This window comes from Bubalus bubalis, chromosome 3 (genome assembly GCF_019923935.1).
Source record: "Bubalus bubalis isolate 160015118507 breed Murrah chromosome 3, NDDB_SH_1, whole genome shotgun sequence".
Classification (NCBI taxonomy): domain Eukaryota; kingdom Metazoa; phylum Chordata; class Mammalia; order Artiodactyla; family Bovidae; genus Bubalus; species Bubalus bubalis.
The window spans coordinates 136541218-136559028 of NC_059159.1; the positions used below are offsets into that span (position 1 = coordinate 136541218).

At 49.3% G+C, this 17811-nt stretch overlaps 1 protein-coding gene and 1 long non-coding RNA gene across 9 annotated transcripts in view; one reads left to right on the plus strand and one right to left on the minus strand.

Annotated features, from left to right (window-relative positions):
* B4GALT1 (beta-1,4-galactosyltransferase 1) overlaps positions 1–9238 on the minus strand; it is a 56536-nt gene extending 47298 nt beyond the window's left edge. For 2 of the 4 annotated variants that reach the window (XM_044940188.2, XM_044940187.2), the window contains exon 1: positions 8585–9235. In XM_044940188.2, coding sequence (XP_044796123.1) covers positions 8585–9008 — 424 coding nt within the window. In that variant the 5' untranslated portion in view covers positions 9009–9235. Of the gene's footprint in view, positions 1–8584 lie in introns of all 4 variants that reach the window. The other 2 variants (XM_006066704.4, XM_044940186.2) reach the window with 2 other exon arrangements.
* LOC102389807 overlaps positions 7534–17811 on the plus strand; it is a 31693-nt gene continuing 21415 nt past the window's right edge. For 3 of the 5 annotated variants that reach the window (XR_328260.4, XR_003108256.3, XR_003108254.3), the window contains exon 1: positions 7534–8107. This is a non-coding gene — a long non-coding RNA (uncharacterized LOC102389807). Of the gene's footprint in view, positions 8108–9413; positions 9570–13059; positions 13215–17811 lie in introns of those variants that run through there. The other 2 variants (XR_003108257.3, XR_003108258.3) reach the window with 2 other exon arrangements.

The window sequence follows — 17811 nt, forward strand, 5'->3', positions numbered from 1 at the left end:
GAGGACATGGCAACCCACTCCAGTCTTCTTTCCTGCAGAATCCCCATGGACAGAAGAGCCTAGCAGGTTACAATCCATAGGGTCACCGAGTTGGACATGAGTGAAGCAACTTAGCACACACACTTCAGAGAGGGGAGAAGGGACCAAGGCAGTCAGGATTTGTTCACAATGATATGAGCTAGAAGAACCAGAATTCAGAATCCTTGCTCCAGAGGCCCTTGAATTCCCCACACTCCTGCCACTCTTCAGACCACAAGCAGCTTTTTCTGCACCTCTCCCCTTCTCCTTCCTCCCTCTGGGCCCTCAGTCTAGCTTCCTGGGCCTGCCCTTGTCCACACACTCCAGCTGCACGGCCTTCTCTCTCTTTTATCATTTTCCCTTCACCAATGGGCCTCAACTTCCTGTCCTCTCCTGCCCTGCTGGGGACGGCCTGCCACAGCTGGGACTTTGTTATGGCACCCTCCCCATGTGAGAGCAACTAGCGATGACAACAGGCAGCAGACTCCTGCCCTTCCCAACCAGGGAGACCGTTCAACATGCTGAGAGACCTTCGTTTTGACTCTAGCCCTGGCCCAGACCACCCATCCAGGTCCCTGCACCTTCTCAGTGCCCTGGGAGCACCCCTGCCTCCTCTTATCTTTGTCAGGGTCTGTCTACCGCTGAGGGATGCCCCCGGGGTGGGGCCCAGCCTTTGTTCATGTCCGTGTCCTGTGCTTCACAGAGCGTAGTTACCGGTACGAGTTTGCTGAATGAGCAAAGGAGTCCCCACTCATCCTCTTCCTGGGCAGGGGGCCTCCTGCCTTTGGAGTAAGTACTCAAGGCTGCCCATTCTGAACCAGGCAGGGACCCTGCCACGCCACCTAAGGTGCTCATTTGAATGCCAAGAGCTACCCAACACCTCCTCGCCAGTGTCCGAGCCTTCTATAATGCAAATACCAGTTACCCTGGGTCCGCCCTAACTGGGAGTCCTTTCCTGTTTTTTCAAGCTGACAGTATCCTGAAACACAACGGCAGAGCTGCCATTTCAGGATGTCAAAGGCAAAAGGACGGTATGCAAAACAGGAGGAAACTTTTAAAGAAATGTTTAAAGGCATTTTCAGAACGCAACCTGTCATGAGGTCAGGCAGTCACTGAAACTTATGCCAGGGTGCCTCCTCGTGACCTGGAAACCCATGTGGTGGGGCAGGAAGGAGCCTGACCTCACACCCTGGTGGTCACACTGGTCTGACATAACCCTGCCCTTCCCTCAGTGCAGCCTCTCCTTCGATAGCCAGGCTCTGTGCCAAATGACCCTGGGCAAAGTCCCAAATCCAAAGTGTGCCTCAGAAGAGAATTTAGCTCCAGGGAGGACATTCAAAGTCGACTGACTTCAAAGCAGACACCTTGCAAAGAGCCTGAGTGTCAAGCTCTGCTGGTCTCCGAGGCTTCTCCTGACAGGACTTTGTGGGAACCTATAGATTCTTGCTTCCTGGCCCCTCTCAGATCTCAGGACCCTCTGGAGAGGGGAGGTGGGAGAGCTGTGCTGGTTCACTAGTTTGTTCCCACACCTCTTGCAGACACAGTCCTATCTCAGTCATGTCACCAGAACTGGGTTAGCTAACTGGTGCTTACCCAGCACCATCGCCCCAGGGCCACGAGGCCCAGTCCAGGGACTTGGCTGCTAAGGAGACAGATGGAGATATTACTGAGGAAGCGGACTCCTAGGACGTCACACCCACTACAGAGTCATCCTGCAGCCTAGCCCCTTGCCCCCACCCCAGGCACTTACTTCCTGCACCTAGTTTTTAATCAGAGTTCTAGACACAGCCTTTATTCAGCAGTAAGTGGTACTCATCTGCCACCACTAAGAAAACCTAAAATTCTCAATGAGTCTATCCTTTAGTAAAAACAGTTTAAAAACCAAGCCCTTTTCTTTTTTTTTTTTTAAACCAAGCCCTTTTCAAAAAGTGTTCATCCCCTTTTCTTCCTTTTCAAAAACTCCACTTTGGAAACAATCCAAAAAGTATGTAAAGTTTTATGCATGAGCCTCAGCAAACCGCTAAGAAAAACCAAAAACTGTATGTGTGTTCAGCAACAGTTGAAAAATAAAAGTTATACCCTTTGTTGTTTTTAAAGGTATAGGACCAAGTCCATGATAGAATTTTAAGTGAAAAAATCCTGGCCATCAGGCTATCTAGATCTATCTGTACCAATCTATCTGTCCATTTGTAAAAATTTATCAGCTAAATTCTTAAACATGTATAAGACAAACTTTGCCAACATGCCTGGTGTAGGTATAGGAATATACATGTGCTTTTCAACCTCTTTTAACTTCTCAAATATTTTTCAATGAGCCCACATTACCTTTCACAAAAAGGAGGAAAAAAGATTACTCTCTCTTCAAAGAAAAAAAACAGGCAAAGCCAAGACCCACGGCCCTGGCCTCTGGTATCCTAGTGAGACAAATTCTCCTCCTCTCTCTGAGCTTTGTGAGGGGCTTGGAGAGGCGGCAGGGGGAAAGAGAAGCAGCTACGTTACACACCCAGACCAGACATTAAAATCCCTGCCAAAGAATTCAGCAACAGCCAATAATACAGCCCCTGGCCTGCATTTGTACAGGGAAGGGGCGGGCAGGGCCAGGCTGAAAAGTGGAACCTGAAACACTGAGCGTGTGACTCAGCCCTTCTGCCTCCTAAGGACGAATCCCTTTAGGCCACGTTCACCCAGAACCAGCTTCTTGCCAGGCCCTGTCCCCTATCCTTCAGGCCACCACGACCTTCCAACTTGGAGGTCTGGCCTTTAGAACACGATCGAAGATCTCTCTCCTAGGCCAGCGACTGCGCAGGCCCAGGTAAACAGAGAGGCCCCACAATGGAGGCTTTTGCAATCACAGCCACGGTCCCTCACCAAGTTAAGGGACAGGTGGAACCCTGTGGATGTCACCGAATCCAACTGCACGCCCTGTTAGCTCCTCAGATGTCAGGGTCTGGCTTACAGTGATCTCATCACCTGGCCCACATGGGCAGTGCTAGAGGCAAAGGTAAAAAGATCCTCGAGGGAGTTAGCTTAGGGAGGACCACCATCCTAAAACAACTGGAATGCTGCTTAACCAGATAAGAACTGGAATTTCCAGGTGGACGTGGCTTCAAGCAGAATTTCCATCTCCACTTCATGAACACTGATCAGGAAGTCAGGCATGGGAGGCAAGGTGGAAGGGGGTCAGTGAAGAAATCACCAGGTCTGACTTGACCACAGGATGCCTGGGCCCCCTTCACACACTGGCCAGAGCCCAGCTGAGCCTGAAGGGGATGAGACTCCTGGCCCTGCCCCCAGGATCTAGAGGGTCCCCAGGCTGGAATCCACAGAAGATTCGGGATTAACTGTTTTGTCTTCCCCAAACCATAAATTTGTCTAGTCTCAGCCTGGAAACCCCTACTCTGCTGCTAACCAAAGACCATAATATCCAACCATACGGCCACTGATGTATCATTATAGTCATTATAAAGCAGCAAGTTAAAAATTACCCAGCAGAGCTAATGCAAGCCTTCAGAAATTAGAGGAACATTTTCACACAATCAGATAAAACCAGGACTGGAAAACTTTGGTCCCAGCTCTGGGTTTCTGAATAAGAGAAAGAAAGAAGGAAGGAAGGAAGGAAAGGGGATGGACAGGGAGGCAGAAAGACTAAACGTGTTTGGACACACTGTGGCTTCCCTAAGTGACATCAGTACAGTTTAATTATGCCTCCTCTGCCTAAAGGGGCTTTTCAGGTGGCTCCATGATAAAGAATCTGCCTGCAATGCACGAGATGTAAGAGACGCAGGTTCAATCCCTAGGTTGGTAAGATCCCCTGGAGGAGGGCAAGGCAACCCACTCCAGTTTTGTTGCCTGGAGAATCCCAAGGACAGAAGAGCCTGGAGGGCTACGACCCAAAGGGTCGCAAAGTGTTGGACACAACTGAAGTGATTTAGCACATGTACCTCTGCCTAAATTGTGAGTTCCAAAAGAGGAGGCATTTTGTTGTCTCCCTCTCCATAGCTCTAGCACTCAGCCTAGGAACAGGCACACCATCAAATCCAGACAAACTTGTTACCATATCAGACCTCTCAGATGGACCCACCTGTAAACCTAGCAGGGATCTTCCCAAACTCAAGGCCACATTAGGCTGCCCTGAGCCTCTGCACTAAGGGTCTACTGGGTAATAACTTTTAAGCAAAAGCATTAGACTGGGAAGCAGGATATCAGTTTTTCTAGCCCCAGCTGGCTACTGCCTGACTGAGTGGCCTGAGGCAAGATCCTTCCCCTTTAGCACAGTGCATGACAGGGGCCAGGAAACTGGAGACCCATCCTGGGATGTTGTGGTTCCAGGATGCCACAGTTTGAGTCCCATCTTATGCGTGGCACCCTGTAATCCATGGAACTTTCATCTGGTTCATCAGGTGGAGGCACCCATGTGCTTTCTCAGAATCTGGGTCAAATTACAACAGGCAGGATACACTTCTGCGACCATCAGGCTGCATGGAAAATAGTGAGCCAAAAAGTCATGGAGGGCATTTCTCCTTCTCAGACTGTCAGACAAGAAAGCAAGTCTATGTGTATGTTAGGAAATTATTTTCCCCAGGAAAAGCAACAGGATAAAACTGGTTTAAAAGACTGTTACCAAACCTCCCAAAGCTTAAAGGTCTGGACGCAGGGGAAGTTCCTGGTGCCTCCCCAAGTCCCAGGATGAGGCTCCACCCCAAGCCAGAAGGTTACGAGGCTCCAGGACTCATCCCCAAAGGAGAGAGACAGCCGTTTCCCGAGCTGAGGCCGCATGTCCTCTAGATACACTATATCCCATGTGTGATGATGGGAGAGTGGGGGGAGCAGGAATTGTGTGCTGCTGAAGAAACACCTGGGAGCTAAAAGCCAGGGAGAAGCCCAGCAAGTGCTCTGTTCTGCCAAGGGCACAGACCATGGCAAAGGCTTGGCTGACAGCCCCCATGAAACCTGGGGAATAGGGCTCATGGACAAGTGTTCTCTCAGGGCCCTGACAACCTGCAGCTGTTGGCTGGCCCAGACGCCCACACCTCTTTGGTGCCCACCTCTCTAGAGTCTTCATCTAAACATACAAAGGGGATCTCGTCAAAGGGGAGCTGGGCAAGCGGGGCCTCAGGTTTGGGCAGTCCTATACTCATACCCTCCCGCCACTACCCCAAGGGCTGAAACCAACTGTCCAGGTCAGGCTGGCCTCCCCTAACCAGTCCTACCTGAGCCACTGCCCACCCCTCAGCCAGCCCCTCTCTGGGCGGGCAGCGCCAGTCAAGTATGTTGTGCTGCTGCCAAATCCAAGCAGAGATAAACATTCCCGGAAAAGTAACTCAGCGCAAGGCCGCTACTCCTCCCAGGCTGACTACATCTCAGGCAAACACCCAGGCAGCCAGAAAAGAGAGCCTTAATGCCATGCTCAGTGAGATGCTGCACAGCCAGGCCAAGGGCCGAGATGACAGCACCTACAGGCCTGGACTCCCTGGGAGGACTCCCTGGGAACTTGCAGGAATCCTTAGCAAAGACCCACCTCTCCCCTATAGTTCTCATTCCCAAAAGCCTCACCTCAACCCAGCAGGGATCTGGGGACAGGGCCTACTCTGGCTCCAAACACTGCAACCTGCCCTGATGTACAGGGTAGACAGAAGCAGGACTCCAACTCTGAAGTGTACTGAAGTCTGGCTGCTGCTGCTGCTAAGTCGCATCAGTTGTGTCCGACTCTGTGCGACCCCAGAGATGGCAGCCCACCAGGCTCCTCTGTCCCTGAGATTCTCCAGGCAAGAACACTGGAGTGGGTTGCCATTTCCTTCTCCAATGCATGAAAGTGAAAAGTGAAAGTGAAGTCGCTCAGTCGTGTCTGACTCTTCGCGACCCCATGGACTGTAGCCTACCAGGCTCCTCCATCCATGGGATTTCCCAGGCAAGAGTACTGGAGTGGGGTGCAAAGTCTGGCTGAGGCTCTGACAATCCAGGACAGATTGAACAGGGACCTGTGAGCAGCCCAGCCTGGTGCCTGGCTCCAGCAGGAAGGGCATGCCCGTCACCCATCACCCGCCAGCCAGGAGAGAGCCAAGCATCGGGCACAGACCCTTGGATGCCACAGAGCAGAGCCCAGTTGTGCAAAGGAACTGCAAGTAGTGAAAAGGCCACAGCTTCAAACCCCGAGGGTGCTTTCTCCCAACGACCTCAAAACCACCATGCTAGGCCTTTAGCTGACACCTGCCCAGCTGAACAGATGGGCTTGACTCCCCCAACCCACACAAACACGTCCCTGGAGACTTTCAGCTTTCTCAAGGCCATCTCCTAACCAGGAACCTCCACATTGCGAGCATCCAATCCTCGAACCTAAGGGCTCAATAACAGTGAAGAGAAACCCTCTGCCCTCAACTTCCAGAGCTGCCTCGGCAGGAGCCAAAACGTCAGGGTCCCATGCATGTCACATTAAGGTGGACGAGCTAGAGAAGGCCCAGGGCCTCTCCCCACCCACAACCCATGCTCTCCAAAACTTTATCTCTCAGGAAGTCTGTTTGTGCCGTCAGAGTCAACTCAGAAACAAGTGACTGGCCACCCATCACCAGCAACATCATTACGAAACAAAACAAAGAGAACACAGGCCACCGCAGCCTCTCACGCTTCACTGAGAAGGTCCCATACTTCAAACACCATTCTAATGAACTCTGGGTTATGTTCCTTTAATTTGCTAGAGGATTTCTCTTTCTTTCTACATAATAGCTGGGCAACAATTAAAAACAAAAGGTCAAAATCTGGCCTCTGTTGTTGTTGTGTTAGTCACTCAGTTGTATCCAACTCTTTGCGACCCCATGGACTGTAACCTGCCAGGCTCCTCTGTCCATGGAATTCTCCAGGTAAGAATACTGGAATGGGTAGCCATTTCCTTTTCTGGGGATCTTCCCGACCCAGGGATCGAACCCGGGTCTCCTGCATTGCAGGCAGATTTTTTTTTTACCGCATTGCGGGGAGACTCTTTACCATCTGAGCCACTAGGGAAGTCCCTCTGGGGTGTGAAGACTCACCAGCTCTCTTCCCCTTTCTATGCTGTTCAGGGCCATCTCCAGAGGCTGACAAAATGGAACTTCAAATCCTGGGTCCTATTTGCCACGTACTTAACAAACACAATCTCATATAGTCCTAAAAATAACCCTGTGAGTTAAGCATGGACAAGCCCATTTTACACATGAGAAAGGGATTCTCAGGACCCCTGTAACATGTCTGAGGTCAGACACACGGTAGCATGGCCAAGATTTCATTTCATTTCCAGGACCAGTTTTAGTCACCCAGACTAACCATCAAGTCCAAAGGAATTCAAGCTTCTGGTTTTAAAAAAAAAAAACAAAAAAAAAAAAAACTCCTTTATCACCACAATTTATGTCCGACCAATTCCAAGAACATCCTCCCAAACTTGATATGAAAATACTGAAGTAATTATTGGAAAAATTGAGCAAGAGCGCGTAGGCGGCTTGTTCTGCCAGGGCTCTTCGAAAAAGTGACAGTTCCTACTGGCAAGATGCCTGCCCTTCTGCTGGGTCCCTCATTCAGAATGACATTCTCGACATCCTGGCATTGAAACTGAGCAGCCACCTGTCTGGTAATCTTGGGAACAACCTGTGGCTGCCTTAAGCTTGACTGCCAGTGGATTACAGGTCTAGGGGAGGTTCCGATGGGCACAGGCTCAGCCTCTTCCTGACATAAGGAACGCAAACCCACCGACCCAAGCTCTCTGCTCCCGCTGAAACACAGGCTGGAGGCGCCAGTTCAGATCATCTGGGCAAGATAGCTAAGACTCCAGGCTGCTACCAAGGAAGGGACAACATGGTACTAACTGGTTACATTTTAGCCCTCCAGCTCCCAGGATACACACACTACACTGGTACAAATACACTCCGCCCCTGGGAGGGCCCCCGCTCACAGACATTTTGGGAACCTACAAGGGCAGGAAGCTGGGGAGGAGGGCCCCAGGGCAGGCATCTATAGAGAGGAGGAACTGAACACAATAGTGACAATTTACCGAAAGCTTACCCACAGTAAACTAAACTCTTGTTTACACTGCTTCGTCTAATCTTCCAAGAGTCCCCTGAAACAGGTAACTCTTCTTATTCCCATTTAACAGATGAAAAACCAGAGGTTTAGGGACAAGTCACATTCCACTCAGGAGATGGTGGGTCTACCGAAGACAGAGATGTGACCTGGGAGGTCTGCACCCTTCCCTGCTGGAGGCCTCATCATCAATTGTCTAAGCTAGAGAGGGTTACTCTGAGCTGCCTGGTAGTCCCTAAGCAGAATTAGCAGGGCGAAGGCTGCTCCGAGTTAGCAGGACTCAAACTCCTGAAACTTTTTGAGGTTTGGGCCAGAGCTGGGAAGTCTCCAAGGCCTTCTCCGGTTCTGGGGTCGGAGGGGCCTAAAGGTTTTCCAAAACCGTGCCCGACTCAGCCTCCATGAATCCGAAGGGACTCACCTCCCAACCTCTCACCCCAGTCCAGCGGATTAGGGGCTCTGATCCGGAACAGGGGGGGCTGTCTGTCGTGCAAGAGGGCAGGGGCGAACCTCCACGGGATCTTACCGAGCAGCGGGGACTCCTCAGGGCATGCGGTCAGCGAGCGTGTTGTGGTGGAGGGCACTGGGGCCGAAGTCAAGTTGCTCCCCGGGCCCGGGCCAGGGCCGGGGCGAGAGTCCGCGTCTAGGTTGGAGGGGGCCCGCGAGCGCGGCTTGGAAGAGTTCTGCAAAGGCGGCGGCGGTGCGGCCCCTCGCAGCCGGAGCTCCCCGGAGGGCTGCCCGATAGCGGCGGCGCCGTGAGAGCTGCCCTGAAGCGGTGTGTGGACTCCGACCAGCTGAGGCAGGCGTCTTAGGTCTCGGCCGGCCAGGTAATAGACGAGGGTGACGCCAAGATGCAGGGCGCAGACAGCCACGAGGAGGCGGCAGGCCCGCTGCAGGGACGCGCCCGGCATCGCGGCGCTGCCGCCCAGGAGCGGCTCCCGAAACTTCATCTTCCCGCCGCCGCTTTAAGAGGGGGGTGGGCTACCGCGGGGAGGGCGGCCCGCCCGCGGGCCGCCAGCCAGGCACTGCCAGACCACAGCAATTGGGGGAGGGACCGGGAGGCGGGGGGAGGCGAAGGAGCGGCACCGGCGGGCAGACGGCGGATCTCGGCGACTCCGGCCGGCTCAGCAGCCCAGCTAGCAGAAGTGCGCCCAAGGCGCGGGCGCGGGCTGGGGCGGGGCCGCCAGCGGGGCGGGGGCAGGGCCCCGGTAGAAGCAGAGTTTTCGGGACTGTAGCTGGAGGGCGGGGCCTAATTGTGGGGCGGGGCCGAGTGGATGGGCGTGGTCGAGCTGAGGGGCGGGGCCTGTGGAGGGTGGGCTACCGGGGCGGAGCCGTTCGGGTAGGCGGTTGGCGCACGCAGGCTCAGCGTTGAGCTCTCGGGTTCCCACGCTGCCCTCGTCTCAAGCCCGCACCGTGAGGATTCGGTCCCTACTAAGCCTCGCTTCCTCCTCCTCTTCCTCCGAGCTGCCCCCGAGAGGCGCGGCCACTTCCTGCGGGGCTAAAGAGCAGGGGTACGCGCCTGGGCCTGCGGCGCGGCGTCAGAGAAGAGGGAGGAGAAGAGGGCAGGCTGGTGGTTGTCTGGAGGGGTTGGGGCCGCGGCAGCTTTCCCGAACGGTGGACCTCGGTAGATCGGGGGGGTGGGGCGGGGTCACGAAGAGGGGCGGAGAAAGGTTGCCCTGGAAACGGATTCGATGCCCAGCGGGAGGTAGGACAGCGGAAGGATTCTTAGGGAGGTTCGAACCCCCTCCCTAGGCGGAGCTAGGTCCCTCTACCAAGCTGGGAAGGTGGGGGGCCCAGCAAGGAGGCGTGGCTCACCTGGCATCCTGCGGAAAAGAAAGTGGACGAGTCTCCGCTTCTCTGGACTCACTGTCCGACAGCCCAGGCTAGGGGATATCGGAGACCCAGCCAGCTCGGATTGGGAGTGTGTAGGTGCCTGTTCTAGCGCATCCCACACCGTGCATTGCGTGGGAGGATGTCCTGGAGCCCAAGTACCTCCTACGCTGCCATGCACAGGAAGAGCAGCTGGCTTTATTTACAGTATGAATGGACCTGGACTCAATGCCATGAAGTAGGGGATTGTTCCCATTTTACAGATAGAGTTCAAGGCTCAATAAATTTAAGACTTGCTCGGCTGGTGTGAGGCAGAGGCAGAATTCTGGCTCTAAAACCATTATTTCCCACTTGTTGATTTGCAGATAAGGGCTGGAAGCTGTCTAGGTGAGAGGTTTAGGCACTGAAGTCGCTTGCTGCAGATTTGACCCGGGCCCACCTGATTGCCTCAGTGGGCAGGCACCTCATTCCTGAGAAGGACTCATGGAGGTGCTATCACCTTGGTGGATGGGGCAGCTGAGAGACTGTGGCAGCCTACTCTAAAGTGCTACCATACACTGAAAGAGTTTCCTACAGCCAATCAGACGCAAGTGTAACTGCTTTACGTAGGTTGCCTCAATCTTAACACCATGAAGTAGGCAGTTGTTACTCTTGCCACTTCACAGATGAGAAAATTGAGGCTCAGGAGTTGACACGTGGTTGTGATCACACAGAATCTACTTTCTTCACTTGGCTTCCTGGACACCACGCTTTCCTCACTTCACTGGCCACCACTCTGTCTCTTTCATGGGCTTCTCCTCTTTCCTGGTTGTTGAAGGCCCCAGCCCATAATAGTCCACGATGCTCTTTTCTGTGTACACTCCCTATGGGTGATTTATAATATCTGCAGGCTAATGACTGCAAAATTTTCTATCCCCAGCCCTGACCAACCAACTCATATTCAATTGCCTCTCCTACTGGCATCTCAAACTCAACACATTCTGCCCCCAACAACCTACTCCCTACACTCCATTCCATTCTTCCTCACCTCAGAGAATGGCGTTCTCCACTGTTCATCTCACTGTTGTTTATCCATTTCCACAAGCCCCAAACCTAAAAGGTGTCCTTGATGTGCTTTTCTTATTCTTAAAGGCCATTTCCAGCCCCTCAGCAAGTCTTGTCAGTGCTACCTTCAAATTATCAGAATCAACCACTTGGTAACTCTGTTATAACCATCCTAGACCGAGCCACCATCGTGGTGGCCTGGATTATAAAGTAGACTCCTAACTGGTCACCCTGCTTCTACCTTCACCATGCCGCCTTTCCAATCTATTCTCTAAGCATGTAGGGAGATCATTGTAATCACAAATCAATTCATGCCACTTTATTTAGAAAAAGGGCTTCCAGGTGGCTCAGTAGTAAAAAATCTGCCTGTTAATCCAGAAGAGGCAGGAGACGTGGGTGCAGTCCTTGGGTCAGGAAGATTCCCTGTAAGAGGAAACGGCAACCCACTCCAGTATGCTTGCCTGGAGAATCCCATGGACAGAGGAGCCTGGTGGGCTGCAGTCCATAGGGTCGCAAAGAGTCAGGTATTTAGAAAAAAACATGTATTTAGAAAAAACTCCACATCTGTAGAAGCCCTGTCTTATCTGATTTCTATCTCTATTCCCCGATCACTTTCTTCTCCTATCATCCTGTACCATGCTCTACCTGCTTTAGCCACACTAACCTAATTGCTGCTATTCCTTGAACTTACCCTGTTTCTTCCTGCCTCAAGATGTTTGTATTTGCTGTTCAGTTAGCCTGAAACACCTATGAAATGCCTCCTGTGCTCAATCAGTCGTGTCCGCCTCTTTTCGACTCCTTGGACTGCTGCCTGCCAGGCTCCTCTGTCCATGGGATTTTCCAGGCAAGGATACTGGAGTGGGTTGCCATTTCCTTCTCCAGGGGATCTTCCCAACTGAGGGATCGAACCTGCATCTCCTATAACTCCTGCATTGGCAGGTGGATTCTTTACCACTGAGCCACCTGGGAAACCCACTACTTAGCCCTATTTTACATTCAGATCTCTCAAATGTCACCTTATGAGAGAGGGCTTCTCAGACTAACCTATGTAGAATAGTTCCCCCCACCCAAATCTGCTTAACCTGCTTGATTTTTTTCAGAGCAGTTATCACTACCCAAAATTAAACATTTAATTTATTGTTGTCTCTCTCTCTCATTAGAAGATCAGATGCATGAGTGCAGGAACTTTCTCTCTTGTTTACGACTATATCCTCAGCTTCTAGAACTGGACCACGGACATAGTTGGCACTGAATAGACATTTGTTAAAATACCTAGAATATTTGTTAAATATATTATTTTACATATATGTAAGTATACCTCCCTGTAGCTCAGACGATAAAGAATCTGTCTGCAGCCAGGAGACCCAGGTTCCACCCCTGGGTTGGGAAGATCCCCTGGAGAATGTAACAACAAGCAATTCCAGTATTCTTGCTGGTAGAATCCCATGGACATGGACCCTAGCAGTCTATAGTGCATTCGGTCGCAAAGAGTCAGACACAACTGGGTGACTAAAACTACTACTAACTATATTAAATATTTTGCATATTTTACAAATATTGCTAATGAATGCTTATGATCATCTTGATAATGTGGGAACGGGAGAGGGGAGGAACTATTGCATTTTGAACACAGAAGTCAAGAGTTGTTCACCAGGAAACTGGTAAGGGTAAAGCTGGCCCCAACTGTCTATGCCTAGAGAAAAATGCCTGGCTACTGAGGGAGGATGGGTCAGAATAGTCCCCTTTCTGAAAAAGGTGAGGAGGGGAAAATGGAGGTGTCTCTTTTATATGTCCAGAAAATGACCAAGAGACAGAATTGAGGGGAGGTTAGGGGTCACAGACCTACCCAAAGACCCTCTCTGTGGCCAGAAAGCAGAAAAAGGAACAAGACTTGCTTACTGTCCATCTCTTGGGAACACACAGAGTCCACTGAGGTTTGACACAACCTCAATGGCTCCCCCATCCCAAGGTACCTAGAATTGGTCAGTTTCTTGCTTCAGAAAGGTCCAGAAAGTCAAAAGCCACCCAGGACAACATCGCCCAGCTGTCTAAACCTGAAATGGAATTAGAGACAGAAACAGACCCAAGATAACCTTCTTCAGTTCTTTTCACTCTTGACTTTGTCAGATGAAAAATTAATACCATGAAGAGATACCAGAAGGAGGAAGCTGCAGTGCTGATTGGACAAAAGCTGGAATCTGGGTTTGATGTTTGCCCATCCAATGCTGATCTTCCCAGAACCGCCCAGCTGACTGCTTCTCCCCACAGGTTGCCTTCAACTGGTTGGTGATTTCCTCTGCCCTCTTATAGTACCCTCATTGCACCTGTCATTTTACATTTTTTTTCACCCTAGTAGGTGAGAAGAACATAGAGTAGTGCCTGGCACATGGTAGATAGTTATTTCAGTTATTTATTTCTGTATAACACACCACCTCAAAGGTTAGTATCTTAAAATTAACCATTTCTTTTTCACAGTTTTGTGGGTGAACCAGCAGTTCTGCTCCACATGGTGTCAGCTGAGGCAGTGGCACAGTTGGAAGTTCCCAAATGGTGTCATTCACAATGGCTGGCAGCTGGCACTGGTTTGGGGTTGGGTCAGAATGGGTCAGGGATCAGGAGTCTTGGTTCTTCACATGGGCCTCTCCACAAGGGCCTCTCACGTGGCTACTTGGGTTTTCTCACAAACTTGACTGTGTGTTCCTGGAGTGAACATTTCAAGAACAAGGGGAGAAGATGCACATCCCCAGAGGGCCTAGCCTTAAGCGTCAGGTCTATGGGCATTTTCTTTCTTTATTCTCATGTTATGTATTTATTTTTGGCTAGCTGGGTCTTCGTTGCTTCACGCATGCTTTCTCTTGTTGCAGTGAGCAGGGGCTGCTCTTCATTGAGCTGCACAGGCTTCTCACTATGGTGGCTTCTCTTATGAAGCACAGGCTTTAGGCATGCAGGCTTCAGTAGCTGCAGCTCTAGGACACACAGGTTTCCTTAGTCGCGACACACAGGCTCAGTATTTGTGGCTCTTGGGCCCAAGAGTGCAGGCTCAGTAGTTGTGGCTCACTGGGCTTTGTTGCTCTGCAGCATGGGGGATCTTCTCCGACCAGGGATCAAACCTGTGTCCCCTGCACTGGCAGGTGGATTTTTATCCACTGTGCCACCAGGGAAGTTCGTGTGAGCATTTTAGATAAATTACAGCGCAATTCAGATTCAAGGGGAGTAAAAATAGACTCTACCACTTGATGAGAGGAGGGGTAAAGAATTGGCAGCCATCCTTTTTAATCGACTGCAGTTTGCCCAGAGACCACAAATTATTTCAGTTCCTCCCCCATGTAAAATACATTAATCTCCCCCACTCCAAATTTTCCAAAGGTTCATCCCATTATAACTTCAGGTTCAAGTCCAGAATTGTATCATCTATATTAAGTATGATTCATCAGGTTCAGGAACATATGAACTATAAAACAAATTGTCTTCTTCCTCTTCCTGTTGCTGAATAGTTGAGTCCAAAGGCCATTAGGCAGGGATGAACGAGGTAGGAGTCCACATGTCATAGGTGTGGATAATGTGTCAGCTGCTGCTGCTGCTGCTAAGTCGCTTCAGTCGTATCCAACACTGTGCAACCCCAGAGATAGCAGCCCACCAGGCTCCCCCGTCCCTGGGATTCTCCAGGCAAGAACTCTGGAGGGGGTTGCCATTTCCTTATCCAATGCATGACAGTGAAAAGCGAAAGTGAGTTGCTCAGTCATGTCCAACTCTTAGTGACCCCATGGACTGCAGCCTACCAGGCTCCTCCGTCCATGGGATTTTCCAGGCAAGAGTACTGGAGTGGGGTGCCATTGCCTTCTCTGAGTGTGTGTCAGAGCCCAAGTGAACAAGGAGAAGGAGTAAGGGGAGGGGAGTGGCAGCCCAGCACAGGATATCAAAGTCTAAGCAGAGTGAAGAGGGCACCCATGGAGTATTGGGGGATTTCTGTGAAGTAGGTCAGCCCACTGCAAGGAGTTAGAGTCCCATTGGGGTGAGGAGATCGTCAAATACAGGGAGACTGATTAAAAGTAACTGTATATAGGTAATGAGAGTCACCCAAGTTTCTGACTGCCAGAGAAGAGAGTTATAAGTATAGACAAGTAGAAAACTGAAAGGAACTCTGATACTTTACTGGAATTCGGGAAATTGCTGTGAATTCATAGTTTCAATACATAGATAATAAAATAAATATAGCTGTGTGTTTATATGTAAATATGAGTGAATACCTGGGAGAAGTCTTGAGGGCAGAAGCTTCCCAAAAGTGTTAGTCCCTCAGTTGTGTCCGACTCTTTGTGACCCCATGAACTGTAGCCCTCCAGGCTCCTCTGTACATGGGATTTCCCAGGCAAGATTACTGGAGTTGGTTGCTTTTTCCTTCTCCAGGGGATCTTCCTGACCCAGGGATCGAACCTGGGTCTCCCACATTGCAGGCAGATTCTTTACTGTCTGAACCACGAGGGAAGCAACCTAGCACCCAAATCTTAGTTTCTAAATATCATTTTCCAATAAAAGAAACTAGGTATTCTAGGAGGAAAGGCTGATTTCAGGGATATTACAAGATGAGCCTGGAAAATCTTATGCCAGAAGGTGAAAAAGAACCCAAGCTCCTGATTTAAAACCCCCACCTCCCTGCAATGTTTCCTTTTGGTTAACCATATGTTTGTTTTCAATATCTGGAACTCTGTTTCTATTTTGTGAATAAGTTCATTTATATCATTTTTAATTAGATTTCATATATGAGTGATATATTTGTCTGTTTCTGTCTGACTTACTTCACTTAATATGATAATCTCTAGGTCCATCCATGTTGTTGCAAGTGGCATTATTTTGTTCTTTTTTATTGCTGGGTAGTATTACAATGTATATATGAACCACATCTTCTTTATCCATTTCTCTGTTGATGGACATTTAGATTGCTTCCAGGTCTTGGCTGTTGTAAATAGTGCCGCAGTAAACATTGGGGTGCATGAATCTTTTCAGCTTATGTTTTTCTCAGAGTATATGCCCAGGAGTGAGGTTGTTGGATCATATGGTGGTTCTACTTTTAGTTTTTTAAGGAAACTCCATACTGTTCTCCATAGTGGTTTTACAAGTTTACATCCCCATCAGCAGTATAGGAGGATTCCCCTCTCTCCATATCTTCTCCAGCATTTCCTATTTGTAGACTTTTTAATGATGACCATTCTGACTGGTATGGGGTGATACCTTATTGTAGTTTTGATTTGCATTTCTCTGACAATTAGTAATATTGAGCATTTTTTCATGTGCTTTTTTGGCCATATGTATGTCTTCTTTGGAGAAAAGTCTATTTAGATCTTCTGCTCATTTTTTAATTGGGTTGTTTGTTTTTCTGACATAGAGTTACATGAGCTGCTTACATTTTTTTTGAGATTAATCCCTTGTCAGTTGCTTCGCTTGCAAATATTTTCTCCCATTCTGTGAGTTGTCTGTTCATCTTGTTTATAGTTTCCTTTGCTGTGCAGAAGCTTTTAAGCTTAATTAGGATAAAGAAACTTTAATGATATATTTACATAACTTCAAAGTACCTCTCCTACAAAACACTTGTAATTTTGATGGGAAACATCAGAGAAATCAAAATTATGAAACATTCTACAAAATAACCATGCTGAAATCCTAAAAAAATTGTCAAGGTCATGATCATCAAGGAAAGATGCAGAACTGTTCCCCATTGAAGGAAACTAAAGAGAAATGGAAACCAAATGCATTACCATGATTCTGAAGTGGCTCCTTCTGCCATAAAGAATATTTTGGGGACAACCAGTGAAACTTAACTTAGGACTAAAGGTAAGATAATAGTAATACATAATATTAATTTCTTGATTTTGATGATTGTAGTTATGTCTTTACCGCTTCATCTAGTCCCAACCTAATCTAAAATAAAATGTGGTTTGGGACAGGGTTTTGGAGAGAGGTGGGGGTTCCGGACACCTCACCTTAACAATGGAGAAGGAAATGGCAACCCACTCCAGTATTCTTGCCTGGAGAATCCCGTGGACAGAAGAGCCTGGTGGGCTGCTGTCCTTAGGGTCGCACAGAGTTGGACACGACTGAAGCGACTTAACATGCATCCATGTATTGGAGAAGGAAATGGCAACCCACTCCAGTATTCTTGCTTGGAGAATCCCAGGGACAGGGGAGCCTGATAGGCTACCATCTATGGGGTCACACAGAGTCGGACATGACTGAAGCGACTTAGCAGCAGCAGCAGCAGTTATGTTAGAGATAATGAAGGACAGGGAAGCCTGGTGTGCTGCAGTCCATGGGGTCGCAAAGAGCAACTGAACACCAACAGTAACTTACGTTGGAAATATGCACCTAAGATTTCAGGGTAATGTGGCATCGTGTCAAAAATTTACTCTCAAATTGTTCAAAACAGCATTTGTACTAAACTTGCAACTTTTCTGTAAGTTGTCTTTTCCCCTCATATCCAACATATAACAGGAAGACAGGGACAGGAAAATCATAATAGAAACTCCCACTTAAAAGGGGGTAATAAACATAGCAGTCCTTAAGTCTTTAGGAAATCTAGGATTCCATGGTGCAAATGTTACAATTTCTCCCTGCTCCAGAGTCCAGAAATGTGATTCTCTGTGGTTCTTCACCCTCTGGGTTCTTGGCTCCATCCTCTGGGTCATTCCTCCTTTCCCTTGGTTTGCAGCAGAGTAATTTGTTCAGGCTGCTTCAGTGGGTGCCCAGTGCCCTCATTTCATTTTGAACTGTCTTTGTCTATTTTAGTCCAAGCTAGTGGTACTTATACTGGTACAATTCTGTTAGGTGAGGAGAAAATAATCAAAAATTTTGTGTATTTCCCATGAAATTGAGTTTCACTCCATTCGA